Source organism: Vanacampus margaritifer, chromosome 18 (genome assembly GCF_051991255.1).
Source record: "Vanacampus margaritifer isolate UIUO_Vmar chromosome 18, RoL_Vmar_1.0, whole genome shotgun sequence".
NCBI classification, from domain to species: Eukaryota; Metazoa; Chordata; class Actinopteri; order Syngnathiformes; family Syngnathidae; genus Vanacampus; species Vanacampus margaritifer.
Window position 1 is genome coordinate 7,049,426 of NC_135449.1, and position 27,816 is coordinate 7,077,241.

General features: G+C 38.0%; 2 protein-coding genes across 3 annotated transcripts; one reads left to right on the forward strand and one right to left on the reverse strand.

Moving 5' to 3' along the window:
* The first annotated feature begins 559 nt into the window (after positions 1–559).
* On the forward strand, positions 560–27,812 carry ift140 (intraflagellar transport 140 homolog (Chlamydomonas)). 2 transcript variants are annotated; one of them, XM_077551364.1, is made up of 31 exons: positions 560–901; positions 1,322–1,481; positions 1,572–1,793; positions 1,907–2,028; positions 2,110–2,240; positions 2,457–2,632; positions 2,724–2,815; positions 2,904–3,010; positions 4,669–4,811; positions 4,877–5,080; positions 5,213–5,285; positions 6,015–6,106; positions 6,210–6,337; positions 6,416–6,533; positions 6,630–6,751; positions 8,006–8,141; positions 8,228–8,359; positions 8,502–8,528; positions 9,887–10,101; positions 24,002–24,179; positions 24,254–24,444; positions 24,551–24,646; positions 24,721–24,853; positions 24,920–25,063; positions 25,170–25,298; positions 25,438–25,620; positions 25,693–25,896; positions 26,612–26,821; positions 26,900–27,063; positions 27,140–27,281; positions 27,354–27,812. In XM_077551364.1, the coding sequence occupies exons 2-31, from the start codon at positions 1,335–1,337 to the stop codon at positions 27,531–27,533; spliced, it is 4,341 nt and encodes a 1,446-aa protein (XP_077407490.1). In that variant the 5' UTR covers positions 560–901; positions 1,322–1,334; the 3' UTR covers positions 27,534–27,812. The 2 variants fall into 2 exon arrangements, with proteins under 2 accessions (XP_077407490.1, XP_077407491.1); XM_077551365.1 differs by lacking the exon at positions 8,502–8,528.
* tmem204 (transmembrane protein 204) lies at positions 11,705–22,510 on the reverse strand. The gene is made up of 3 exons (XM_077551368.1): positions 21,381–22,510; positions 19,624–19,779; positions 11,705–12,522 (listed from the first exon to the last, which is right to left on the reverse strand). The coding sequence occupies exons 1-3, from the start codon at positions 21,658–21,660 to the stop codon at positions 12,278–12,280; spliced, it is 681 nt and encodes a 226-aa protein (XP_077407494.1). The 5' UTR covers positions 21,661–22,510; the 3' UTR covers positions 11,705–12,277.
* Positions 27,813–27,816: the final 4 nt, after the last annotated feature.

The following is a 27,816-nucleotide window of genomic DNA, read 5'->3' on the forward strand; positions in this document are numbered from 1 at the left end:
GGGATTTATATTAATTTTAATTGGGGAAAGATAACGTGACACCCCGTGAACTTCAAAGACCAATGGCCATGTTGCTGTGGGAACCCGTGCAAATGTGGTGCATAGGCCTACACAGAAAGTTTTCAGGACTCCCTCTTGAGCACTTAACGTTCTTAACCACTGTCCAATAAAAATACACACATTTATGGAATCTACAGCATAACGACCATTTTAATTGATTTCACAAAAACCTAAAATTTCTAAATTGACCCTCATTGTACACAACATTTGAAGCATCTGAACAATTATATATATATATATATATATATATATATTGTGTATTTTGGGTCACTTCACTAAAAGTAATCAAATATTAGAGTGAGCAATTTTTAAATCGCTGTTAAATGTCACAATGGGTCAAATATAACTTGGTACTGTAATAATATGTGAGGATAAAATGGGATTACAAAAACTAAGTACAAGAGGACTGCAAATAAGAAACATCTTCGTGACTCCTAACACTTCGGTCATGTTCGTTAATTTCCGTAACTCCTCCTCCAGTTCAGCCGCGGATGTTGTCAGGGGCAACTGTCAGGGACGCTCTCATTGCCACACACAGGCGAGAAAAAAAATGCAAGAACGTCTGGAAATTAACAGATAATGTTACTGGGGTTGGCAGGTCTTAGAAAAAAATCCGCGTCCTCACCTGTTGTTTACGAGACCGCCATTGAAGGTTTAGGCTTAGGCTAAGTTTGGATAATGTATCCAAGCTAGCTAGCTGAGGTGGGAAAATCCAAAATGGATGCCGCCTGGAGAGCATTTGTTGAGCTAGCTCCCTAGATGTAGATTTCCTCAACAACAACAACAACAACAACAACCGAAACCTCGGTAACACCGTTGCGAAGGAAAGACGCTATCTCGGGTATGTTTGTTTCCTCATCTGTGTAAAATTGCAAAGTAGGCTCTTAAACTCAGTAGCACTTTCGCGTATTTTGTTCTATCACTGTGTTCGTGATTCGTGAACATCATATTATTGCATTGAGGATAATTCCCACAGAGTTGTTAACGCGCCAGCAGCAAGAAGATGCTAACGTGCCCCATCAGTGCAAAGCAATCAAGTCATTGTGTCAGTCAAATAAATGATGACATACCTCTACTGCAACTACAGTTGAACACAGTAGAAATTATTTGAAAACAAACACGTTTCTAGGGCGTCATGGTGTCTTAAGTAGACAGCATTTCTTCCTCACAGTTCTGATATTCATGGTTCGAACCAAAACCGGTGCCTTCCTGTTTGGAATTTATTTATCATTTATCTGCCATCTTTCCTCTGCCCACTTAGGTACACTGAGGACATGGCGGTGTATTTCGACCACCGTGTTGAGACCCCTGAAAATTGCGAGGAACCCTCTCACTTGATGTGGCACTCGGCTCTGTCCATACTGGCTGTGGCCTCACGAAACTCCACCGCTGGAGGAAATGTAAACATCTACTTACAGCAGGTAAACAAGAGTATGGTTGTGAGATTGTATTCTTTTCTCAAATTGCTGCTATCAGTCTGTCCATCTAAACAAATCCTTCTCCAAATGCAGGGCGAGCATGTGGAGAGCTGCCACATTGAGCGTCCTCACCGGACCACAATGCTTTGCTGGCATCCCATAAAGCCCGTGCTAGCTCTGGGTTGGGAGAATGGCGAAGTGTTGCTTCTGTTGCACCCTGCCGGGGATCAAAATGTCCTCCCGAGCACGCACATGGCACGTATCACGCTGCTGGAGTGGAGTAGCTCAGGAAGTCGCTTGGTAACTGGAGACCAGGTGAGTGTCTTTCTCAATTGGTAGCTTGGGACTTTTACGCATGTATAGTTAGTTATTTTTCAGAATACTAATAACAGCAAATAAAAATCTATTTTGCGTTCATGTAACATCAGAGTGGAGCTTTAGCTGTTTGGAAGGTGGATGCCAGAGGGAGACTTCAAGGGAACCATCAAGTGAAGCACGCGTACAACTCACCCATCACTTGCTGCATATTCAAACCCGCTTTGCCTGGAGAGTGAGTCGACAGGATAGCTAGCTAATTGTGGGTAGAAAAAAAAAATGGTTACGTTTTTTTTTCTTTCTTTTTTTATTACAGTGACGTGAAAATGCTGGCCCGTGCGTCAGTGAGTGGAGATGAAAATGCTTTAGACATGTTCAGCTGGAAGGGAGCGCCTCTCAAAATGGGGCCGCAAGAAGGCCTTGCTTTCTACGTCAGCACCGCAGATGGTAGGTACAAGTCTATTTTATTTTTTTTTAACCCTGTTAAGTGAATTTAGAAATGTATTTCTAAATGCTTGTATGAAGACAATTGATACAGTGTTTAAGCATTTGAGTGCCTTGAAGATGAAAAAGTGCAAAGGTCATTTTTTTGGTGAATTATTTTGCGGACCCCAAGCTACAGTCTACGGACAACCACTGATCCAAATCATCACTTCTTTATAGGTAAAGTACATAGTGTGGATGAGCACGGCAAAACGAGCATGCTCCTCAGTATGGACAACGCCATCAAGAAAATGTTCTACCTGGAGACCAGGGAGGTTCTTACTGTGATCACTGACACGATGATGCTGTCACAGTACACTCTGGGACCAGAGGGGGATGCCCAGGAATTTCAAAAGGTGCGCTCAACAGATTTAAAAAAAAAAAAATCCTTCATACAGTGTCCACATTTTACATTCCTCTCTTAAAAAAAAAAATAAAAAATTCAAGGTCAAGCTGAGCAGTAAGAGCGGCCAAAGCGTCGACATCGTGTGTGCCCAAAATGGACTCGTTGTCACGGCGACAGGGGAGCAACTCATCAGGTCGGCATACCGTGCGCTCACCAAATGAGGCACGAAAACACACTTATTGGTCATTCATGTGATGTTCTGTCCTGATTTGTTTTTGTAGGCTGTGGGATCTGGAGCGAAACGAAAACTACGCCTTGTCTCTGGATGAGACGCTGGGCTTTGAGAGGGGCGAAATGATCAACTGTGTGTCCTACTGTACAGGGAAAGGTCAATATTGATATGTTTGGCTTAGTTTGCGGTGTTTTATTATTATTATTATTAATATATTTGGGATGGAAAAAGTTGCCAAAAATATTACTCGAGTAAGAGTACTTTAGTACTTAGTAAAAGTAAAATAGTCCTTGAAATTCTTATTTGCGTAAATACTCCGTGAAAAAACTACTCAAGTACTCACTGTTAAGTATTTTTTTTTAATCAGAAAGTTGTCCTTGAAATACTTGCATAAAGTACTCAGTGAAAAAAACTATACAAGTTCTCGCTGTTGAGTAAGTTTTTTTTTTTTTTTTAAATCAGAGAGTAGTCATTGAAATACTTGAGTAAGTACACAATGAAAAACAACAAACAAGTACTCACTGTAATTATTATTTTTTTTAATCAGAAAGTAGTCCTTGAAACACTTGAATAAGTACTTGGTAAAAAAACAAATCTACTCAAGTACTCACTGTTGAGTAAGTTTTTTTTTTTCAAAATCAGAAAGTAGTCCTTGAAATACTTAAGTACTCAGTGAAAAAACTGCTCAAGTACTCACTGTTGACGACATTATTTATTTTATAATTAGAACGTAGTCCTTGAAATATTTGCATAAGTACTCAGTGGAAAAAGCTATACAAGTAGTCATTGTTGAGTAAGTTATTCATTTATTTTAATCAGAAAGTAATCCTTGAAATACTTGAGTAAGTACACAGTGAAAAACTACACAAGTACTCACTGTTAAGTTTTTTTTTTTTAATCAGAAAGTTGTCCTTGAAATACTTGCATAAAGTACTCAGTGAAAAAAACTATACAAGTTCTCGCTGTTGAGTAAGTATTTATTTTTTTTAATCAGAGAGTAGTCATTGAAATACTTGAGTAAGTACACAATGAAAAACAACAAACAAGTACTCACTGTAATTATTATTATTTTTAATCAGAAAGTAGTCCTTGAAACACTTGAATAAGTACTTGGTAAAAAAACAAATCTACTCAAGTACTCACTGTTGAGTAAGTTTTTTTTTTTCAAAAATCAGAAAGTAGTCCTTGAAATACTTAAGTACTCAGTGAAAAAACTGCTCAAGTACTCACTGTTGACGACATTATTTATTTTATAATTAAAACGTAGTCCTTGAAATATTTGCATAAGTACTCAGTGGAAAAAGCTATACAAGTAGTCATTGTTGAGTAAGTTATTCATTTATTTTAATCAGAAAGTAATCCTTGAAATACTTGAGTAAGTACACAGTGAAAAAACTACACAAGTACTCAGTTAAGTTTTTTTTTTTTTTTTTTTTTTTTTTAGTTCGAAAGTAGTCCTTGAAACACTTGAATAGGTACTTTGAAAAAAAATCTACTCAAGTACTCACTGTTGAGTAAGTTATTATTATTTTATTTTTTTACCAGAAAGTAGTCCGTAAAATACTTAAGTACTCAGTGAAAATAATACTGAAGTACTCACTCTTGCCTATTTTATTTATTTTATAATCAGAAATTACTTGAACTAAAACAATAATAAATATAATTTGTACAATATAGCGCAAGTTAAGACAAATTCAGCCACGAGAAATGCTCTTAAATTAATTTTCTTCGTGTGCACTTGTGAAAATTACATCGAAAACCACAACGTGTGGAATTCCTTGTCTGCCATGAATGTTGTGTCCCTTCATTCCCAGAAATTCTTGCTGCTGGCACCAGTCACGGACGCATAGCGATGTGGAAGATGACGGTGCACCCGGACCGCAGCAGAGGTGACACAAAAACCCAATGGAAGCTTCAGACACCCACGGAAATAGAAGGGAACGTCACTCAATTGCAGGTACTCTTAACACATTTTTTTCTTGCCGAGCGTAAATAAATATCTGACGCATCTTTGCCTTTCAGTGGGGCACCAGTCTAAATCTGCTGGCGGCCAACAATTCCAACACGGTGGTGATCCTGCACGAGCATGTGATGTCGGCCCACTGTAGCCAGCAGGTGGCAGCGGTGCAGTTGACGCCGACCCAGCTCAGCATCACGCAGTTCCACACGGGGCTGCACTTGGCCCTGCAGTCCGAAATGCACATCAAGGGAGTCTGTGTGACCAAAGTAAGCAGCAAAGGGAATTTGTAATCGGGCTTAATGTGATGTAGGCCGAGCCTGTCTGTGAATGTTTGTACTGTATTGAATTTGATCAGCTTTCCAATTTTTTTTTTTAAATTTATGCTTGCATTCTGACAGGATTCTGCAACAGTTTGGAGCGGCAAACAGGTCACTGTTTTTGAGATGTCGGGGGCTGCGCTACATAATAAAGGTACTCGAGGTGCTTTCAAGGCTGATTTGAACTCATTCACTGCCATGGACGGCTATAGACGTCAAAAATTCATTTGAACTATTTCTATTAATTTAACTTTTTTTTTTTGCTTTTGTAAACAAGAGTGTGAAAACCTAGATTTTTTAAAATTGAACATTTAGAACAGATATAAAATTTGTGATTAATCGTGAGTTAACTAGTGAAGTCATGCGATTAATTACAATTAAAAAAAAATTAATCGCCTGACGCCCCTAATTTTTAATAATCTTTTCTTTTTAAAAAAAAAAAATTGCATCAGGCAGATTTTTTAAAATTGAACATTTAGAACAGATATAAAATTTGTGATTAATCGTGAGTTAACTAGTGAAGTCATGCGATTAATTACAATTAAAAAAAAAATTCATCGCCTGACGCCCCTAATTTTTAATAATCTTTTCTTTTTAAAAAAAAAATTGCATCAGGCAATTAATTAAAAAAAAAAAAGTAATTAATCACACGACTTCAATAATTAACTCACGATTTATCACACATTTTATATCTGCTCTAAATGTACAATAACAAATTCTTACTCTTATTAACAAAAGTGTTAAACTAATAGAAATAGTTCAAATGAATTTTTGACGTCTATAGCCGTCCATGGCAGTGAATGAGTTAAGAGAGCTAACATTGTCTGATTAAATCCACTGTTAATCTCTTATTTACATTTTGTTCCTCTGCTAATTTCCTTAGGATCGTTCCCTTGTGACTCTCATGTCGTAGCTGTACACAGTGAGAACCTCTACACAGTGGAACCGAACAGAGTCCAAATCCGCACACCGCAGGTTCGTCGACCCACTTTAGGAAGATGTAGTTCACTAATTTAGTCATTCAATTCTCTAAACACCCTTTTTTTTTTTTTTTTTTTTTTTTTTTTTTTACATTTAGGGCACAGTGAAACAGCTCTTGACTTTCTCCAAGGCGGAAGGCAACCCGGTGCTCCTCAGCGTGTGCCAGTCTTACCTGGTGGTCGGCACAGACACATCGCATATCCGAGTTTTTGATCTCACCAGGAGGTTTGTTAATGGCGATGTTACTTTTAAGTCAAAATACTTCTTTGTCAATATATGTGTGCATCAATGTGTTTTTTATAGAGATGCTAAAGCTCACTGCAATGCCAAGAACTTGGCTGACCAGATTCCGAATCTGGGAGCCCTGCGGTCAGTCAAGTGCAACGCCAACGGCAGCCAAGTCAGCATCTTAATCACGCAGGTGAATAAACAACAGCCACTCTCATTCTTTCTCTTCAAGTCTTCTTTTTCCTCTACTTTCGCTATTCTAAATTGTTTTTTTTCCTTTCCTCTTTAGGTGAACGGTCGACCCGACCAAAAAGTGTACTTCTATGACATAGAAATGGACACCGTGACACACTTTGACTTCTTTACTGGCAGACCATCCAGTGGGATCTCACAGCCGGAAGAAAGTGAAAGGTAAGTAAAGATGCATTTGCCCTTTTAACCATACTAAAAATAAGCAAACATTTCCTCAAATTTAGACACATTTTCTTATTGTAAGCCCCAAAAATATCTGCCAGTGGGGCAAGCAAAATTAGCTTGGCAATAATTCTTAAAACTAGTACATAAATCTAGCCCCTTTAAAACAGTAACGGGTTTGAAATTTAATTAAATTTAAAAAAAAATGCTAATTACAAGTTCTGATTCAGCAAAGCCATACACAGTTTGTTGCATGTCATGTTTTCACGATTTATGATTTATTTATTTTGCTAATCCGCATTATGGGCACATGTTATATTGTATTGTTCAGTTCTGCGTTCTAGTAGACCTGATTCAGCACAGCAGGTGACATTTTACTTATGTTGTGTAGCCCATGGCTGTGTCAGTAATGCATTTAAAATGTCCGTGAAAGCAAAAAACAATATTCAAACATTAATTGGCAAGTTATTCCCTAATTTCTCAATTGAGAAATTGTGTAGTTGGTTTTCCTCTTAAAATAAAAAATTCTCTTCTGCTGGTCATTTCATGCAAACATTGTGCAAAGCATTATTTGAGCTTGTTATGAATATTTTATTTTCTTAATATTGGCTGTAATGTCTTAAGAAAAAGTTTGATCATTTTCCTTAATTTTAGATCAAATTTCTAATGCAAAAGTTATTGGTCAAGATTTTTTTTTTCATGTTGGGCAAAAAAACAAGAAAAAAAAACTGAAACAAGTGTTTTTTTTTTTTTTTTTTTACTTTCTTAAAGGGGAAGTCAACTCTAAAATGTTTTTTGGGGCAATATGTTCTATGCAGCTCTTCTAGTCTTAATATGTTATTCTGTTCAATATTGCGTTAGTAGAATATGAGTTAAGCAGCAAAATCCAGCCGTTTTTAATCCATCTCAGGGGGCGGCCATTTTGCCACTCGCTGTCAACCGAAGATGACATCAATATCGCTCAGGTCTCAGGAAACAACCAATCACAGTGCAGCTTCAGACAACTGGTGAGCTGTGATTGGTTGCTGCCTGAGCCCTGAGCAACTGTGATGTCATCTTCAGTCGACAACAAGTGGCAAAATGGCCGCCCCCTGTGATTGATAAAAACAGCTGGATTTTGCTTCATAACTCATATTCCACAAATGTAATATTAATCAGAATGTCACGTTTAGGTCACATATAACATATTATTGTCAAGAAATGTTAAAGGTTGACCACCACTTAAAAAAAAAAATTTTGTTTGTTCTTCAGACAACACTTTCAAGCGAGCGAGCTTAGCGGCCGATGCCCTGTATCACACTTCTGGGACGAGAGTGAATCTCGACTCTTTGTGTGTGAGACAGTGCCGGTCAGCTCTGAAACCTCATCATCCGGTTACTGGGACACGGTAAAGTTAACATTCAACTTTTAGAGTTTTATTAAAAGACTGTATGCGGTGTTTATTTCTGTCCTTCCGTTGATTTTTTTCCCCAGGTGGATGTGTCGGTGGTTACCCTCTTCTGTACTCAGGAACACGGCCTCCTCTTGCAAGATTGCTACCCCAAACCGGCAGGCCTGCAGGCCCTCCTTGCTCTTGACGTGCCTTATTATTATTTCAGCTGCAAGGTGAGCTTAGACAAAGTGTTGTTGATCAGTTTCTTCATGATTTGCATCTTCCTAGACGTGCTGCGCTGCTTCTATGTGGAAATTTTTGTTAAACATATATTTCCCTTTGCACCCACCACTACTCTAATGTGCGTTTGGTCAGCGGAGGGGTGGTGTCTTTCAATCAGAAGTAAGTGCCTGTCTGTGCCTTTCCTTCAGAAAACTAAACATTTGTCATTTCCCGGCAGCACAAAAGTGTCCCTGTGTGGCGAATATAGCTTTGTTTATTCCAAGGTTGTAGTTTGCTTTGACTCCTGCCCATTCCGCTAATGTCCACAGTTCATCCAAAAAGTGTTCACTTTTTTCTTATTTTGTTCTGTTTACAGCCTTTTTCCAAAATTGAAGACATTTATTTTTCCTGCAGACGATGACGCTGACTACCATTTTAACTCATTCACTGCCATTGACAGCTATAGACTTTAAAAAAATAATAATTCTAACTATTTCTATTAGTTTAACATTTTTTCCCATTTTTGTTAACAAGAGTATGAAAACCTAGATTTTTTTTTTTGTACATTTAGAACAGATATAAAATTTGTGATTAATCGTAATAGTAAAGTCATGCGATTAATTACGATTACAAATTTTAATCGCCTGATGCCCCTAATTTTTAATAATCTTTGCTGTAAAAAAAAACAAAAAACATTTTTTGTTTAATTTTTAATAATCTTTTCTTTTTTTTTAAAAAAGAAAGAAAAGATTATATATAACATTTGGACTCTAGTTGTAGAAACAAACACAAATTGAAGGGAAAAAAACAATTCATTTTTTTCTACTATAATATAACAAAATTTTGAAAAAATGAAGTGCTTTAAAAATACCTTCCAGGCACACTGTATTAATTTAACTTGTATAATCTGAAAAAAAAAACTGCATTTGTTCTTGGGGTGTGCTAAAATATCGATTCTCATAAGAATGTATGAGAAGATTCAGTCAGAATTGATTTTAAATGTCCCAAAATCGATTTAATTTCAATTATTTTATACTGTCATGCCCTTGTTTGTGTGTGCCATTATTGGGAGCACTGTTCATGTTGTACACTATTTGGCCACTAAGGGGCAGTGTGGTTTCCGCTCGTTCTGATACACACTGTAACCACATAAAAGCAAAAATTCATGATCAAGTTATTCCAATAAAAGTTTTTTTTTTTTTTTTTTGCAGTGTCGGATGTTAAGCTGCTTTTCTGTATACAGTACATTCCTGAAGCGTTTTGTATAAATAGCCGTTCTTTTGAGTGATAAAAGTGCCATGAGTAGCGCACTAATTAGCATTAGCGAGTCAGACTGGAGTAGATCATGACAATTTGTTTGCATATCTATAAATTGAAGCAGAAATCATTGTCAATCAAATAATTTTTAATCTAAGATCGATAATCGATTCTGAATGGAATCGCAGACCTAAAAATCGGAATTGAATCGAATCATGAGACTGTGTGTGTGTGTGTTCATTCATTCATCCAAACTTGCTTTTCCCTTGTTTGTTTCCAAGGAGGTTTCTGCCACATCAGCGCCAGCAAATCAGAGCCAGCCATCACGAGGGTCCTTTGCACTTTTCCCCCAAATGGTCTCCAGGCGAGCGCTCAGGGACTTTGAAGGCCTGGAGAACTGCGACAAGTCCACCCGCGACGCCATGCTCAACTTCAGCTTCTACCTCACCGTCGGCCACATGGACGAAGCCTTCAAGTCCATCAAACTCATCAAGAGGTAAGAAGTCGGCTCGGCGCAATCTGTCAACACAGGGTACGTACTTCCCACTTTTATCAGGTCATCTTGTTCTTTGGCAGTCCGGTCCACAAGGACTTTTTAATTCAAAGACTTGACTGAAGACCAACAGGGAGTGAGTGTATTGTTATGTTCGGCCTTGACTCTGAGCGGCTCCACAATGGTCAGGAGGTTGTTTTTGATTCGCAAAGCGCCTTCAACGAGGTTTTTCAAAATGATCGGTGACTTTTCACGATGAACCTAAAATGCACTCTGACCTTTCCAAGTCAACTTTAATCGGACCTTCTGAAACGGAAAAAAATCGCATTGAAACAATCAGGTGGGGAAAAACATCCCACTTGCCGGATATTCACTTTAATAGATCTGATGACAGCTTTACTAAGCTCCTCATTGATGGCTATTTTTACCGCTTTTCAAAACGATTGACATTGTGTTTGATGAATGCAAACATCCACCTTTACATGCCCGTCATGAATTACAGAGTCTGGGTCAAGAGTTTTCTCACGAATTGTCTTAGTCATATAAATGCATGTGCAGCTGGGCTTAATGTCATTGTTAAAAATTCTTGGTAGAAATCCTCGGAATGAAGCAGCAATATCAGATGCAGGCTGGAATGTCTGCGTTCCAGACTCTGCAATTTCCTCTCATTCATGTTGTCCTTGACCTGCAGGGTTATCACCCACTTACTGTCTTTTAGCCTTCACATTGCAATTTAGAGGAGGTGGCCCGGTAATATGAATAGTCAAATAAACAGTACGTATGTAAAGGCATATGAAGACTACGGCTGGGTTTAAATAATCAAATAATCAATATCGAATCGATTTTCCTTTTCAAGCCTGGTATCGATTCATAAAATCGTGAATCGATTATTTTAATATCTTTTTTTCCCCAAAATTCATAAGAAAATAGGAATTTTAAAAGCCCAATTTTTTTTGTATCTTTCTGTTTTCTTGAAATTTAATGTCCACGTGAATTTAAAGAAATACTTGAAAAACGGTAAGAACATAATATTTTGTCTATAATTCATGTGATAACGTTAATTATTTTTTGTGAACAATTCATATCTTTCATAACAAGTTTTTCCACTTGCTGTCAACTGAAGATGGCGTCACCTGTGCTGAGGAAACAGCAGGTGAGCCGTGATTGGTCGTTACCCATTTCCTCAGCACGCGTGATGTCATCTTCAGTCGACAACAAATGCATGGAAAAATGTGTTTTTAAAGGTATTAATTGTACATAAAAAAAATAATGAAGCTATCAAATTAATTTTGGACAAAATATTAAAAGTATTTTCTTACATTTATGAAGGACAATTCGGAATATTTTCTATTTATATTTGCAATTATTGAATTAGAATTATGAAAATGTTTCACCTCATCTTTGCTGATGTCAATGTTTGTGTAACACTTGTGATTATAAAACGTGTTACTTTCATTAAAATCATTAAAAAAAAAAAAAAACGTTTTTAACCAGTTACTGTCATCTAAATTGAATCGACTGAGGAAATTAGAAACGATACCCAGCCTTAATAATGAAGGTACAATGACAAAAAAAAGTTACGTAGAATGATAAAACAGGACAAGCATCACACTTGACTTTCAAATTTATTGAATTGATAAGATACTATTTTATTTACCCCATTTGAAAATGTGGAAGGATCCCAAATATCACTACACTTAAACGATAGCACTGTGTTTTATACAGTTTACGAATATTAAATTAGTGTATGGATGTACCACGAACAAGCAGACTTCTAAGTGGATTACATGAATTGCAAAAAAATGATGGTCGTTCAGCTGTTGCCTGCTTTTTATGTAGAAGTGCATGTTTGTCACCAAGCTTAAAAATGCAAGTTTCCTATTAAATATTGCTTTGACCCATTAAGAAACCTTGCTCGGATGACTAGAATGTTTTTAACCTACAAAAGATATATCAACATTACATTTCGATATGCTCTAAAATGATGGGGAAAAGAAAAACGAGGTATTCCGTTTTTTGATTTTTGACTAAGTGCACATATAACAATCAAGGTCCAGCTTGATCTTTTGCTTGGCAGACGTCCAAGAGTTGTGGATTATAAAACCAAACACATGCAGGTGGATGTATGTATATTGCGCCATGGGGGTTATTAATGAGGTTGCGCGGGGGATTTTCCCGCTCAACACGGCGAATCCACGTAATCGTTGTCCAGACGCGGGTGGAAAGGGGACGTCAGCGAGCGGCTGATGATGATGACCCGCGGCGCCAGGCAATCGTCGCGGCGGTGCAAAATGTTCCAGATGAGCATGGCCGCCGCCGCGGTCGCTAGCAGGCACGCGGCGATGTCCACGTAGCAGGAGTAGGACAGTTGCGTGTAAGGCCCGATCCTGTAGAAGGTCACCAGTCCGATCACCAGCACGAAACCTACACGGGCGCAGAGGAAGACGATTGACTCAGTTTGGCTCAGTGACTTTGAATAAAACCGCCGAATAACCTTAAAACAAAGAATTACAAACATTCCACTGGCTGCATATTTCTGACGTTTGTTTTACACAGTTACTCATTGATGGCTATTTTTACTGCCATATTGTGTTTGATTCCCGAAATCCTCCGCCCAATGCGATTACACATTTCCCACCGCGCTAACTTGTTTGTTGTTTTGTGAACTTTTTTTTTTTGTCTGTGTCTTTACGCCTATGAGGCCGATGCTCCTACACAGGATATTACTCAAGTATGGCAGACATATTAATATTGTACACAGCAAACTGGGCTTAAAACGTGCAAATAAGAGCAAAATGAGGTTTGAGGTCTGATAGGCAGAAAACTTTTATGATCAAATCTAGTCAATGTAATATTTTTCTCACAAATTGATACTGTTGCTCTATTCCTTAGGTTGTCTATTATTTTTCTGCATCATTAACAAATTAACTCATTCACTGCCATTGACGGTTATAGACGTCAAAAATTCATTTGAACTATTTATATTAGTTTAACATTTTTTTCCAACTTTTGTTAACAAGAGTATGAAAACCTAGAATTGTATTTATTGTACATTTAGAACAGATATAAAATTTGTGATTAATCGTGAGTTAACTAGGGAATCTATGCAGTTAATTACGATTAAAAAAAATTAATCGACTGACAGGCCCTAATTTATAGTAATCTTTTTTGTTTTATCACGTCAGGTGATAAAAAAAATTTAATTTAATTAATCGCATGACTTTAATAGTTAACTCACAATTAATCACACATTTTATATCTATTATACATGTACAATAAAACAAAAATCTAGGTTTTCATACTCTTGTTAACAAAAGTGAAAAAAATGTTAAACTAATTGAAATAGTTAAAATGTATTTTTGACATCTATAGCCGTCAATGGCAGTAAATAAGTTAATTAAAAAACACATTTAGAAAAAACAACAACAACATACGGTATTTATTATTTTAAGTAGGGATGTTCAATACCACTTTTTTTCACACCGATACCAGTATGAGTTCTCAACTCTTGAGTAACTCCCGATACCGATACCAAGTACTGATACCGCAAGTATTTTTCATAGATACAAGTTCCCCAAATTAACAATGACTGATAATTTTAAAGAACGACTTGCATATCCCAAATATAGTAATTTTTTCTTTAAAATTGCATGAAATTAATGTCAATTTTCTAATTTCTTGTTGCTGATCATAAAAATGGTATCTGTCACTCGCCCATCCCTAATTTTAAGCTAAACTTAACCATAGCCAGCCATAAAATCTCAATAACAAAAAAAAAAACTCATTTATGAAACAAAAACAACCTGGTAAGTGTTAGATATTATTAACATTTAAATTCTTTATTTTCATATATTAACCATTGTTATACATTATTAACATCTTAATTCTTTATATTAACCACATTGAAAGGTTTTATAGATGTGTAAAGCAAGTAGTGTTGAACTCAGTATAATTTGACCTTAAGCTGGGACATATTATTTGGTCTAGAAGTTCCTTCTCTGTGGGAAAACACATTTGGTCCTTGAGAACAGAATCTGTTTCGAACACGCACCCCTGACTCTGTTTTCGCCATCGCTCATGGAAAAGTACCCAGAGAGTATGTTTTGTCTACAAATGAAAGAGAGGCGGTCGGTTTTAACTATAAGAAGCCATTTTACACGCGGAAGAGACACATTCGGCGCTCTGAATTCCACCTGTTAAGTGATGAATTGGAGTCTGTTACGATGTCCAGAGATCTCTGTTAGATTAAAATCATTTTTTGCAAAGGTGTTTTTTCTTACATTAAATCTGTCTTCAAGTTTTGGAACACGCAAAGAGGACAAATATATTTTATTCCTCTTTCATAAGAAAAAGATTTAAGATTTTGTTATGACATTTGTAGCATTACACAAAAGAGGCCTTAAAACCCTTCGCTGGTCTCTCGGTGCATAAAGGCTTTAAAAATGTATTTTTGGAAACATCTTTAACGTGTTTTCTTGGAATTCACAATCAAAGGAAGTTCCATGCTGATTCTTTCAACTGCTTCCATAACACACCTTTCCCGCACCTTTACCACATGGAAGACCCCATCCATTCATAAAACCCAAATTGACCCGTTGAGTAATTTAGTCATTTAGACGACTGTCGTTGTTCCAAGTGAGGATGTGAATAATAGCGTCTGCGTATACGAGTGTGTGTCAAGCACTCAAATTGAGCGTTTGCTCAGTGGCTCGGTGTTGAACCCGCCTGGCTCCTCATCCAAGAAAATGAATAATCTCCTGTCCGGGTTGCAGCCAGGGTGGGCTGTGTGAACCTCTTTCTGGCAAGCACTTATCTGGTCAGCTTCCTTCCCCTGCTTCCTCTTTCCATCCTTCCGTCCCACCCCTCCACACCCGGGACTTGGAGCCTCGGACATTTACTGGAAGTTTGGATGTTATCGGTCACAGAGAGAAAAAAGCCTGAATAAGATTCATTTTGATGATTTTCGAAATATATATAATTTGTGAAATGGTGGGATACTAAATGTAGTAAGTAATTATCCCGTGACCTATTATGATTATGACGCAACCTGACTTTTGACACAAGCGCACACATTCCAGCTTCCAAGGGTGAAACGGCCAACACAAAGGGAACAAAAAAAACAAAAAAAAAATCACTGAATGGACGTGAATGTTGTAAGCTCACAGTCTGTGGGCACGTTTGGCTCCCATCAAAATGAAAACATTCCGGTGAAAGAAGTTGATAAGGCTTAAAAATATCGCCATTCATTCAAGTAGTCCATTCACTACTTGTATAAAGACCAATACGAAAAGATTTTTGTTTGTAACTTAAAACACTTTGTGTATTAAATCCTCTTTCCACCTTGAAATAAATGGAAATGGCATTAATCCGTTCTATCCTCCCCCCAAAAATCTATTTTCTCCCGTAATTTTTTTTTATACTAATGAATGTCAGCAATACAGTATTATTATTATTATTATTATTTGCAGTGGACAAAGAATATAAGCCTGTCAGTATCGTTATTTGGGATTATCTGTGCCGATATTCAGCATTTTGACGGCATCGGCCTTTCTGAAAATTCGGTCGGCCGATGTTAACTTTAGGGAATCATTTATTTAAAACTTCAGTTAACTGTACTGTATAAGAGATGCTGCTGACGAAAACATGCACCTTTTTGTTTGAAAGTAACACTAAATTATTAGATATTTTGGCATTTTTGAAAAATGTATTTACTGTACAAAACAATTGGTAACTATTTACCGGTACTTGTTTAAGTTTTTATTTTATTTTATTATTTGTTTTACTTTTTAAGACACACTAATAACCTTGCTTGGTCCCTTAACTTTTTGTCACCAATATTTTCCCCTTTCGTGAAAATGAATATCGGAGTTGAGTTTACACGTATCCCAAATTAAAGCTCCTTTATGTGGTTGTCTATTCTTAATGTTTTACTTTTTAAAAATAGAAGAAATTTGACAGAACACTCATCAGGAATCACATTTCCCACAGAATGACCAATGATTTCTCTAAACTCTATTATAGAGTTCTTTTATGTGAGGTCAGAGATAACTGAATTGTATGAGAGGGCCCGGCGCCCAATCAACATTCTTTCTCAAACTTTCCCACAAAATCGTAAGCATAGCATTTTCAGCCATCGTAACATTAATATCCTCAAGCTGCTTTGCTCACCATATATGGCCAGACATTGTCCTTGCAAGATGCTATTTTTTTTTTTCTTCCAGGGAGCCTTTCTAATTTTAGATAGGAAATAGGTGTGTGCTATTTCAACTTGTATTGTCAACTTACGTGAAGACGGTCTCATTGACCACTCCTGACTATCGTCATAAAAGCTATAAATATCCGCATGCGGATCTCCTTGACTAGACATGTCTTTTGTTTAGGTCACGGAGACTTGGAATGTGATTCACTTTGAGGGCGTGACTGTCAACTCTTTAATCAAGGTTCTCAGATAATGGCAATCAATGGCAAAAAAAAAATGCTTGTGATACAAGAGTAGTTCATTAGCAAAAAAAATAAATAACAAAAAATGTGTCTGGGGCCGCAAAACATTTTAAGATTGTGATGGAGTAAACAATATCTACTCCTAAAGGGAGGGGAAAAAATATAATGTACTGAGGGCTCATTAGAGCTGCACCATAACAGAAAAATATGTCTTATGTTTTCTTTTTGGTAATTTTTCTATATATTGTTTTTCATATATATATATTTTCTGTCAAATTTCCAACTTTTTTTTTTTAACCATTTTATAGACATAAAACCCCTTCTTCTTCTTTTTTGCTGCTTCACTTTTCTTTTTTGGGACATTTTATTACTATTTTTTGACATTTTTTTCTGCCTTTTTTGCCATCAGTTTTGTGGACATTTTATGGTAATTTTCGAGAGTTCTTGTTTTGTTTTTGTATATTTGATAGTTGCTTTTTAAACATTTTCTTTTTTGCTTTTATTTAAAAAAAAAATTGTTCTGACTTTTACAATTTTTGTGTCTATATTTTATGGTAATTTTCGTGATTTCTTTAGTTTTTTTGACATTTAATAGCTAATTTCTGAACGTTTTCTTTTCTGCCCTTCTTTTTCTCCCCTTTTTTCCCTTTTTTTTTTTTTTTTTGCAATTCCAAAGATATTTTATGGTAATTTTCTGCCTTTCTTTTGTTTTTGGACATTTTATGGTCACTTGCCGAACGTTTTCTTTTCTGCCTTTTTTTTTCAATTCTCTGACATTTTGGGCAATTTCATGGACATTTCATGATAATTTTCTGCTTCTCCTCTTCCGTTTTGAACATTTTTATGGTCACTTTTTTTTAAATTTCTCGGTAATTTAAAAAAACAAAAACTTTTCATTTACTTTTCATGACAACTTAAAAATTGGGATTCTGCCGATTTTTGTATAGTTAATTATTATTATTATTATTTTTTAAATCAAAATCATGAATTCATTTAAAGAATATTTTATCTAAAAAAAAAAGTTTTATTTTATTTTATTTCTAATAAAAAAAAAATCGGGATCCACAAAGAGTCACAGGAGAGGGACGAAAGAGTCACATGTAGCTCCAAAAATGCAGGTTGCAGACCCCTGATCTAGTGGGGAAACTGCGTTATGCGCATTTAACTTCTAAAATCCCAACATGACTGTTGTCATAAACAAACACAAGAGTATCTCCAGGCAGCGCACAAACACACAGTCCCTGTCGAAAAGTGTCTTTCCCGTGCATTCCCCCTCCCGGCTTTTTCCTTCTTCATCTCGGGGGTTTGCATAACAGGTAGTCACAGACATTTCCTCGTCCTGAGCAGGGATATCCTGGCGCCCACCAGTCGCTCCCTGGCTCGCTGCAGCTCTGGCTCACGGGCTCTGGACGAAGACTAAATTTAGACCCAGAGCAGGCCGCAGACTGATACAGTGCCAAGTGACTGAGTGTCCATACACCATGCGCTGTAGGGACAAAAGTATTGGGACACAACTCTTGTGTATCAATCAAGGGTTGGGATAGTTCTTCCTGATTCTCTTGTAAGTTTGTGGGAAGTTTGCAGAAAGACATTTACTGTTCCCATGGCAGTGCCCCTGTACACATGGTCCGTAACGGCACACTTGAGACGTTTGGTGAGGAAGAAGTGGAAACCGTTAAGGATGGGGAAAAAGGGGGAATCACGTCACATGCTCGTCTACATTTAGTTCCTGTGGGTGTCCCAATACGTCCATCCATTTTCTAACACATAGCCTTCATAGTTGTGGTGTGGTTGGAGACTAGCCAAGATGGCTCGGTGAATCACTAACACTGCTAATGTTTGTCTTTAAAAGTTTGGGATCACTTATGATTGGTCTTTTTTGTTTTTGTTCTCATGGATTTAAGATTAAATTAATCATAAAGTACAGCATAGACATTTTAAATTTGTTAAAAAAAACTGATTTTCTTTAAAAAATGAAAACATTTAATGCTAAGTTGCATACAATTTTGCAAGGAAAACGAGTTCACGTCTGGATGACTGCAAGCTTTTGAAAGGTATTTTATGCCCATTATAATATATAATATTTCGTCACTGTTGGGAAGAAAACTTGTATGATCAAATCTAGTCAATGTAATATTTTTTTTTATCACAGATTGATACTGTTGCTCTATCCCTTAGGTTGTCTATTATTTTTCGGCATCATTAACAAATTAACTCATTCACTGCCATTGACCGCGATAGATTCATTTTAACTATTTCTATCAGTTTAACATTTTTTTCCACTTTTGTCAACAAGAGTATGAAAAGCTAGAATTTTTTTATTGTACATTTAGAACAGATATACAATTTGTGATTAATCGTGAGTTAACTTGTGAATATATGCGATTAATTATGCTGAAAAAATTTAATCGACTGACACCCCTAATTTTTAATTAAAAACATTTTTAAATCACGTCAGGCGATTACATTTTTTAATTGTAATCAATCTCAATAGTTGACTCACAATTAATCACAAATTTTATATCTGTTATAAATGTACAATAACATTTTTTCCCTAGGTTTTCATAATCTTGTCAACAAAAGTGGAAACAAATGTTAAACTAATTGATAATAGTTCAAATGTATTTTTGACATCTATAGCCGTCAATGGCAGTGAATGAGTTAAAATGATGGAAAATATCTGTCTGAGAAAGTCTTAAAAACACCTCCCACACTCTGCGGGAGCCGTGCAGCATTATGTCACCTCAAGATTAAGTTTGGATGTATTTTTGACAATAACAGGGGAAAATAGTTATATACATTTGAGTAAGCCTGTTTTGTTTTGTCCCAATTTTTTTTTTTTTTTTACGTAGTGATTTTAGAGATACAAGGATTTTGCTCGTCTGCGATGATAGTATATAAACGTCACTGGGTCCCCTTGAAAGGCACTAAATAAATTCTGTAGTTCAATGGCTCATTTATCACGTAATAATTTGATTTTTTCTTAACCAGTGAGAGTGAATTTCCTGCATACCACATTGCATTCTTATCATTGTGAGCGTATCCTTGTAAGTTGTAGTTACTCGGCGGAGGTTTGGCACTTACTGGCTAGCTGGAAGAGCGCAGCAATGGCCTCCTCCCACCACTGAGATTCTGCCGTGATGAAGGGCAGCTCCATCAGGCCCAGGAGGAAGATCAGTTGACCTGCTGTCAGGGCCACGGTCGCCATCAGGTTACACGCCCGCATCATGTCGAACTGCACTTGAGGGACCACGGGGAGAGTTGTGTTATACCACTAAACATCCCTGAGCAAAATAAAATTCTTCAATTTAAAAAAAAAAAGGGGGAGTAATATTTACTCGAAAAAGTAAATAAAAAAATTACCCAGAAATTCAAATATATTTTACTGGGAGAGTTTTGGGTACATTTTACTATTTAAAAAAAAAAAAAAGAGGGGAAAAAAAGCTATGTACTGTAAGCGTTGAGAAACAAACTCATGACCTTCAACTTGAGTGACAGCCACTCTACCACCTGAGCCATGCCACCCTTGCTGTTTGCCTCTATACTGCATTGCTGCTGTGTCCAAAATAAGACCACCCCCCCAAAAAAAAAAAACGCTCTCTTGGAGGTACGAGGGTCCCACCTGACACCAGCAGAATACTAACACACAGACGGCGTGGCATGGCTCAGGTGGTAGAGTGGTTGTCACCCAAGCTGAAGGTCATGAGTTTGTTCCTCAATGCTTACATAGCATCTTTTTTTTTTTTTTTTTAATAAACTAGTAAAATGTACTCCATCCTCACCTTGTTTAATTTACTTAAAATTTCTGAGTAAAAACTACTTTTTTTTTTTTTTTTTTTTTTTTTTTTTCAAGTAAATATTACTTTTTTTGTTTTTTTTACAGTGTTGCACATTTATAGTGATGAAATGAGATCAGCTTGCGACTCATTAACGCGTAACTAGTAACTTGACAAGAACGGAAAGTCTTTGAATTTAAAGGCTCGGGCCTCGAAAGATGATGAGATGTAGTGAATTGGTCTGGAATTATGTGATCATATTAGTTTCCTCGCTCTCTGATGCAGTAATATACTGTAGCAGGATTTTTTTATTTATTTTTTAATCACACTGTGCTGCTGCCTCATTGTGCTTTGTTGGCAGTGGACATGCATTTCCCAAACTTGTTCTTGAATGGACTTTTGTCAATGGTGCTTTATTAGGTCAATGGCTCATTCTGTGAAAAATCCAACGATCCAAATCAAGTTAATTACACAGTCAATCCTGTAGAGTCAATTTTATTTTGTCCCACTGTAAACAAAGTAAAATTTACACTAGGAAGAGAGTAAAATAAAATAAAAAATAATAATGAAGGAGAAAAAAAGTCACTCAAGGGTTGAGGAACAAATCCACAACTTTAGGTTGGGAGACAGCCAATGGAATATTTGTAACTCAGTTTGGATATAAGCAAACAGTGGAAGTGGCATAGCTCAGGTGGTAGAGTCTCCCAAGCTTAAAGGTCGTGAATTTCTTCCTCAACCCTTGTGTATTTTTTTTTTTTTTAATAAACTAGTAAAATTTAAACATAATCTCTCCTTGCGAAAGTTATTTAGAATTTCTGAGTGGAAAAATCTTTAATATTTTTTTCCTGGGATAGGCAAATTCTCATACATATTAAAAATACTTTGAGTGAAATGTACTGTATTTTACTCTCTTCCAAGTTTTGAATTTACTGTGTAATTAACTTCTGTGAATTTTGTTGTTTGACTAGTTTTGTAAAATCGCCAATGAGGTTTCAATATCCATCCATTTTCCGTTCCTATTTTCTATCAGGATAATTCGGCTTGGGTTTATAAGTACATACTTACATTTTACAGAACTGCGGGATTCTTGATAGCCAGCATACTCGGAACCCCATCCCAGGCCTTCACATTGCCTCTGTGCCACTTGAGCCCTCCGCCCCACCTGGAGGTCCTCCCGACCCCTCTCCCCTCCGGCGGGGCACATCTTCCACAGTCCCACGCTCCTCTTGCGGCCATCTTCCAGGGCTTGCAGGACCCAGCTGGGGGTGAAGGCGGCCACGTTGTTGAGGACCAGGGACAGCAGCGCGACCATAACCGCCGCAGCCACCAGCCTCTTCACGGCCATGTGACACCCGGTGCCCGCCGGCCCCCCGCCCTGGTGTTCCGACCCCCGCGGGTCCTCCCGCCCGCTCCCTCGCCTGTCCTCTGGAGAAGCTCCGTGGTTCCTCGGAACCACCTCCTCCTCCTCCGCCGCCGCCGCCGCCTCCTCCAGCGGATCGCTGGCAAGTTACGCAAATGCAGAATAGACGAGGGTGTTGTTTTGATGTTTATCTAAAGAACATCTCCGTTCATCCTCATCGACCAGTCGGTACCTCCTCAGCCTTCCTCCTCTGACAGCGCCGTAGGTATGCTCGGATCGATCCAGCAGACGCCGAGGTCCATTCCACTGGCTCCGGATGGCTGCAGCTTGACTTTTTGGATGTCGGTTCCCCGAGTCCTTTTCTGGCTAATCTCGACTTGTATGTGGAGCGTATACAAGAATGATAGACACTACCGCCTACAACGAAAAAAGTCCCCGAAACCCACCTCCCTCTGCTTCCTTCTAACGATGCCCCTCTCTTGTCCCTCGCAGCAAATTCTATTAGGTTGCAGTTGATTTGTCGCAGATGGTCAGCGTGCATTAGCAGCAGGTCGTAACCCCTTCACGGCCGCTTTAAATGTGCTCGCATGCCAAGGTTTTGGTGGGACTCCAATGTCCAAAAAGACCCCCCTCTTGGACGTCACCGTTGTATATTCTTTTGTCTGCGACCCGGGAGGAGGCGCGGGAGTGGGGGGCGTTCACTTGAAGTCCTCTCTTGTGTGCAACAAACACGTTGGCCGCCACAGTCGGGCCAGCAACAGGATGTGTTTCCTGAGAGGAAAAGAGGCTGGGAAGAGGGGCCAAATGTAGACCTGTTCCTTCTCTTGTCTTTCCTTTTCTGGCTCTCTAGATGTTGCCGCTCCGCTTGCATTGTCAAGTATTTCTCTTGTTGTTTTTGGGGGCATCCATACAAGGTCTGGCTATTTCTGACAGCTTCTGGACAGAACTTGGATTATCTGGCTGACATGTTGCATGCTTGTACTGTACGCCATTGCCCCCCCCCTTGTACAACATGGGCCCCTAAAGATTTAGGCTATTTCCTGTTGCCCAACTTTAATAAACAGCACACATCTGTATCTGCTAAAGCAATGAGGGAGGGGGCAGGGGGGAGCCAAATAAGGAACAGATGGCTAAGGAATCTTGAATATGAACTTGAAGCAATTGCCAAAAAGGGGTTCAGGTTTGAGATTTTTGCACACATCCTGAATTTGATCCTCTCGTGATGCCTAACAGGAAGTTCGACATTTTGATTTAGTTTGAGGAATTTGGGGCCTTTTTTTTAGAGGTCATGTTTAACAATCTAAAGATGCTTAAAATAAGTTATTGAAAGCTTTTTATTTCGTCACACGCTGTTGCCGTGGCGACACGCTGTTTGAAAAAAAAAAATGCTGTTTTTGAGAGTCTAAACGTGGGCGAAAATTGCACACACATCAGACACAAATCAATATTTTAGACATTTCTTGTGTAATTTTCATTAAATGGCTCAATAACGTTGCCCATATTTTAATGAATTCTTACAGAATTTATCTGATCATCTTCAATCTTTGTTGTTTTATCCAAAGAAAGAAAAAATATTAAAAGCTGTTGCCGTAGCGATGCACTGTTTAAACCTGGCATAAAAACTAACATTTTCAAGATTTCTTGTGTGATTTTCAAAAAAATGGCTCCATAGCGCCCCCTGCAAATTTTTAACGAAGCATTCCTGTTTGTCCGTTTAACCTAGATCAACGAAAATTGAGACGTACACGAAAGTCTTTCACTCTTTTGAGTGCTGGTATCGAACATCCCTAATTAACTCATTCGACTGCCATTGACCGCTATAAACATCAAAAATTCATTTGAACTATTTCTATTAGTTTAACATTTTTTCCCTCTTTTGTTAACAAGAGTATAAAAACCCAGAGAGAGAAAATATTGTACATTTAGACCACATATAAAACTTGTGATTAATCGTGAGTTAACTATTGAAGTCATGTGATTAATTACAACTAATTAGTTTAGTTTTAGTTTTAATTGTAATTAATCGCATGACTTCAATAGTTAACTTATGATTAATCACAAATTTTATATCTGTTCTAAATGTACAATAATCACTTTTTTCTAGGTTTTCATACTCTTGTTAACAAAAGTGGATTTTTTTTTAAACTAATAGAAATAGTTCAAATAAATTTTTGACGTCTAATGCCGTCAATGGCAGTGAATGAGTTAATAATCATTCTATTGGGCTGTTTTTTTTTTTTTTTTTTTAAAAAGCGACTTTGCTAATGTTCTATCTAATGACTAATCAAAAGCAGTTAAACAACTTCCTGCCTTTTTTTCTCACCAGCAAAGCAGTATGGGAGAACATGGCGCGCATGTGTGTGAAAACCCGCCGCTTGGATGTGGCCCGAGTGTGCCTCGGCAATATGGGAAACGCCAGGGCAGCCAAAGCTCTGAAGGAGGCCGAAGCCGAGCCGGAGCCGGAGGCCCACATAGCAGCGTTGGCCATTCAGCTCGGCATGCTGGTCGGACCCGAACCAAATGAAACCATTCGCTACACTTTTCTGGTTTTCTTTCTAACATCAAGATGTCCTTCCAGGAGGATGCTGAAAAGTTGTACAAGAGCTGTCAACGCTATGACCTTCTCAACAATCTCTATCAGGCGGCCGGCCAATGTGAGAAGGCGCTGGAAATCGCTGAGAATCATGATCGCATCCACCTACGCACCACCTACTATCATTACGCCCGTTATCTGGAGTCCATGGGTGACAAGAGCTCGGCCCTGGCGAAGTAAGATACTTTTGTAGTTATCGCAGTCACTATTTATATACTGCCATTTTTATTTATTTATTTGTAAGGGCGTACTATAGAAAACAATGTCAAATCCTTGTTCCAGTTACGAAAAATCCGACACCCATCGAGTGGACGTGCCCAGAATGCTTCAGGATGATCCTTTGTCTTTGGAGATCTACGTGAACAGGATGAAAGACAAGTATATCCACTTCCGAGTGTAAACAGACACATTATGGCCAAATCCTTTTTATAACCTCTAATCAATCAACACAGGAACCTCTACAAGTGGTGGGCCCAGTATTTGGAGAGCCAATCAGAAATGGATTCAGCTCTGGACTTTTACCAATCGGCTCAGGATTACCTCTCCCTGGTTCGAGTTCACTGCTACATGGGGAACGTTCAGAAGGTGACACTTTTGGTGATATGTGCATAATGTAGTTGTTTTTTTTTTTTAAATGAATTTATTCGACAGGCATGTGAGATAGCCATCGATACAGGTGACAGGGCAGCGTCCTACCACCTGGCCAGGCACTACGAGGGTCACGAGGACATCAAACAAGCTGTCCACTTCTACACTCGAGCTCAGGCCTACAACAACGCCATACGACTCTGTAAGGTGAGTTCATTACTGGCTGTTATGTGGATCAGAGGCGAGAATTCTGTCATTTCTCAGCATTGTTGATCTTTTTTTTTTTTTTTTGTCTCGTCTTATCGCTGAATAGGAGAATGGTTTGGATGACCAGCTGATGAACCTGGCTCTACTCAGCAACCCGGAGGACATGATGGAGGCCGCCTGTTACTACGAGGAGAAAGGCGTCCACATGGACCGAGCGGTTTCGCTCTACCACAAAGTATGTCAACTGTCAGTTTACTCGGAAGAAGCCTTTTACATTCCTGAATGCATTCTGTGGCACTCCACAAGAGGGCAGCATTAGATCACATTAGAATGACCACAATTTGCTCTCATTCATTTGCCCTGTGCTTCTGTAGGCTGGTTACGTCTCCAAAGCCCTTGAAGTGGCCTTCGCCACGGAGCAGTTCGCAGCACTTCAGATGGTTGCCGAGGATCTGAATGAAAGCTCGGACCCTGCCCTCCTGGCGCGCTGCTCTGAGTTCTTCATCCAACATTCCCAGTTTAAAAGAGCTGTGGAGCTGCTGATTGCAGCCAAAAAGGTAGCGGTCCTCCTTGATGTCCATCACAATCTTCGTACTCTGAATTTTATGCGACCGCGTTCTTGTTCTCAGTACCCTCAGGCTCTGGAGTTGTGTGTAAATGAGAACCTGACCGTCACAGAAGAGCTCGCTGAGAAAATGACCGCGGCGGATTCTAAAGACTTGTCCGAAGAGGCTCACAAGGAGCTGCTGGAGAAGATAGCCGAGTGCTGCGTGCGTCAGGGGAACTACCACCTGGCCTCTAAGAAATTCACACAAGCTGGAAACAAACACAAGGTAAGAAATGCTTTTAGTTTTTGTCAAGGAATTTGAAATGGGAAAAAAAAACTTTCACTGCCATTGACGGCTATAGACGTCAAAAATTCATTTGAACTATTTCTATTAGTTTAACATATTTTCCCACTTTTGTTAGCAAGAGTATGAAAACCTAGAATTTTTTGTGCGTAGTAGAACAGATATAAAATTTGTGATTGATTGTGAGTTAACTAGTGAAGTCATGCAATTAATTACAATTTAAAATTGTAATCGCCTGACGCCCCTAATTTTTAACAGTCCTTTCTTTAAAAAATTAAAATAAAAAAAAAGATAATTAAAAATTAAAACAACTTTTTTTCTTCTTTTTTTTTTTTAAAGAAAATATTAAAATTTAGGGGCATCAGGCGATTAAAATTTGTAATTGTAATTAATTGCATGACTTCACTAGTTAACTCCCGATTAATCACAAATTTGATATCTGTTCTAAATGTAAAAAAAATAATAATTAGGTTTTCATACTCTTGTTAACAAAAATGGAAAATAAATTTTAAACTAATATAAATAGTTTAAATTAATTTTTGATGACTATAGCTGTCAATGACAGTGAATGAGTTAATTATTGGACCTGGATTCTTCTTTTACATTTGTATTTATTTTACAATTGATTTCAATCATAAGTACATTTCAAGTTGTAACCTTCAAGTTACTGTGGCAATTTTTCGTTTTCCTATAACAGGCAATGAGGGCACTCCTGAAATCAGGCGACACAGAGAGGATCATACTTTTTGCCAACGTTTGCCGTCAGAAGGAGCTTTTCATCATGGCCGCCAACTACCTCCAATCCGTAGACTGGAAAAATCCGGATATCTTGAAGACCATCATTGCTTTCTACACGAAAGGGAGAGCTCTGCACCTGCTCGCTGGCTTCTATGAAACCCGTGCACAGGTAGCAATACTGCTCCATTCTTGACAAGGCAAAATGTACAACTATACAGACCTTTTATTTTTTGTAACCATACGAAAGGTGGAAATCGATGACTATCAGAGCTACGAGAAAGCTCTGGACGCTTTGAGTGAGGCGGTTAAATGCCTCTCTAAAGTCAAAAACTCAGATGGACAACAGGAAGCCAAACTGGCCGAGCTGCAGCGGAAAATCACCATCATTAAGAAATTTGTCCACGCACGCCGGTAAGAATATACTACTGTTCCGAACGTCATGTTTTTCTTTTTAATTTCTTATTTTGGCTCCTCGACTTTCGCGCAGGTTGAAATCGGAAGATGGCGAGGAGGCACTGAGCATTTGCGAAAGCTTACTGGCGGAAACCGAGTTGGACGTCGCTGTCAGAGTTGGCGATGTTTTTGGTTTCCTGATCGACCATCACTGTCAGAACGGCAACTTCAAATCTGTAATTGTTATTATTAATTGACGCTCAATACAAAATCCCAATGATTCTAACTTGGCTGTATATTTTCTCTAGGCCTACAGCAAGCTGGAGGAGCTTCAGAATGTGGTACCATCACAAAATATCAAATATTACGTTAAACAGGCCAGCCTGGAGGCTTTACATAAACACATGGGTCTCACTATGCATTCTGGGGACCACAAGCATAATGACAAAGAGGAAGATGAAGTGGAAGAGGACTTGAATATCCCCTAAAATCCCACACCAAAAAAAAATTCTATTGTGCCACTGGGTGGCGCTGGTGTCATGCTGACAGTTTGCTACAAATGTCCTCATGGCTGAAATATAATATCCCAAAATATATATAAGTCAATATTTTTTTATACACCTCATGATAGCAGATTTGTGCAAGTGTGTGTAAATTTGGAATATTATTAAATAATTTTGTGCATACATTTTGCTGTATATGAAAAATGTACTATGGAATCCACTTTTTTTTGTGAACTATAACTCGATGTAAATAAATGTTTTGATTCTT

Excerpts from the sequence above, each read along its gene's own strand:
- ift140 (XM_077551364.1), top strand. The coding sequence starts at position 1,335 with ATGGCGGTGTATTTCGACCACCGTGTTGAGACCCCTGAAAATTGCGAG. Across the intron at positions 1,794-1,906 it reads GCTTGGTAACTGGAGACCAG|AGTGGAGCTTTAGCTGTTTG; the intron begins GTGAGTGTCTTT and ends ATGTAACATCAG. Across the intron at positions 24,180-24,253 it reads CCATTCAGCTCGGCATGCTG|GAGGATGCTGAAAAGTTGTA; the intron begins GTCGGACCCGAA and ends ATGTCCTTCCAG.
- tmem204 (XM_077551368.1), bottom strand. The coding sequence starts at position 21,660 with ATGGCCGTGAAGAGGCTGGTGGCTGCGGCGGTTATGGTCGCGCTGCTG. Across the intron at positions 19,780-21,380 it reads ATCCCGCAGTTCTGTAAAAT|TGCAGTTCGACATGATGCGG; the intron begins GTAAGTATGTAC and ends TGGTCCCTCAAG. Across the intron at positions 12,523-19,623 it reads TGCGCTCTTCCAGCTAGCCA|GTTTCGTGCTGGTGATCGGA; the intron begins GTAAGTGCCAAA and ends GCGCCCGTGTAG.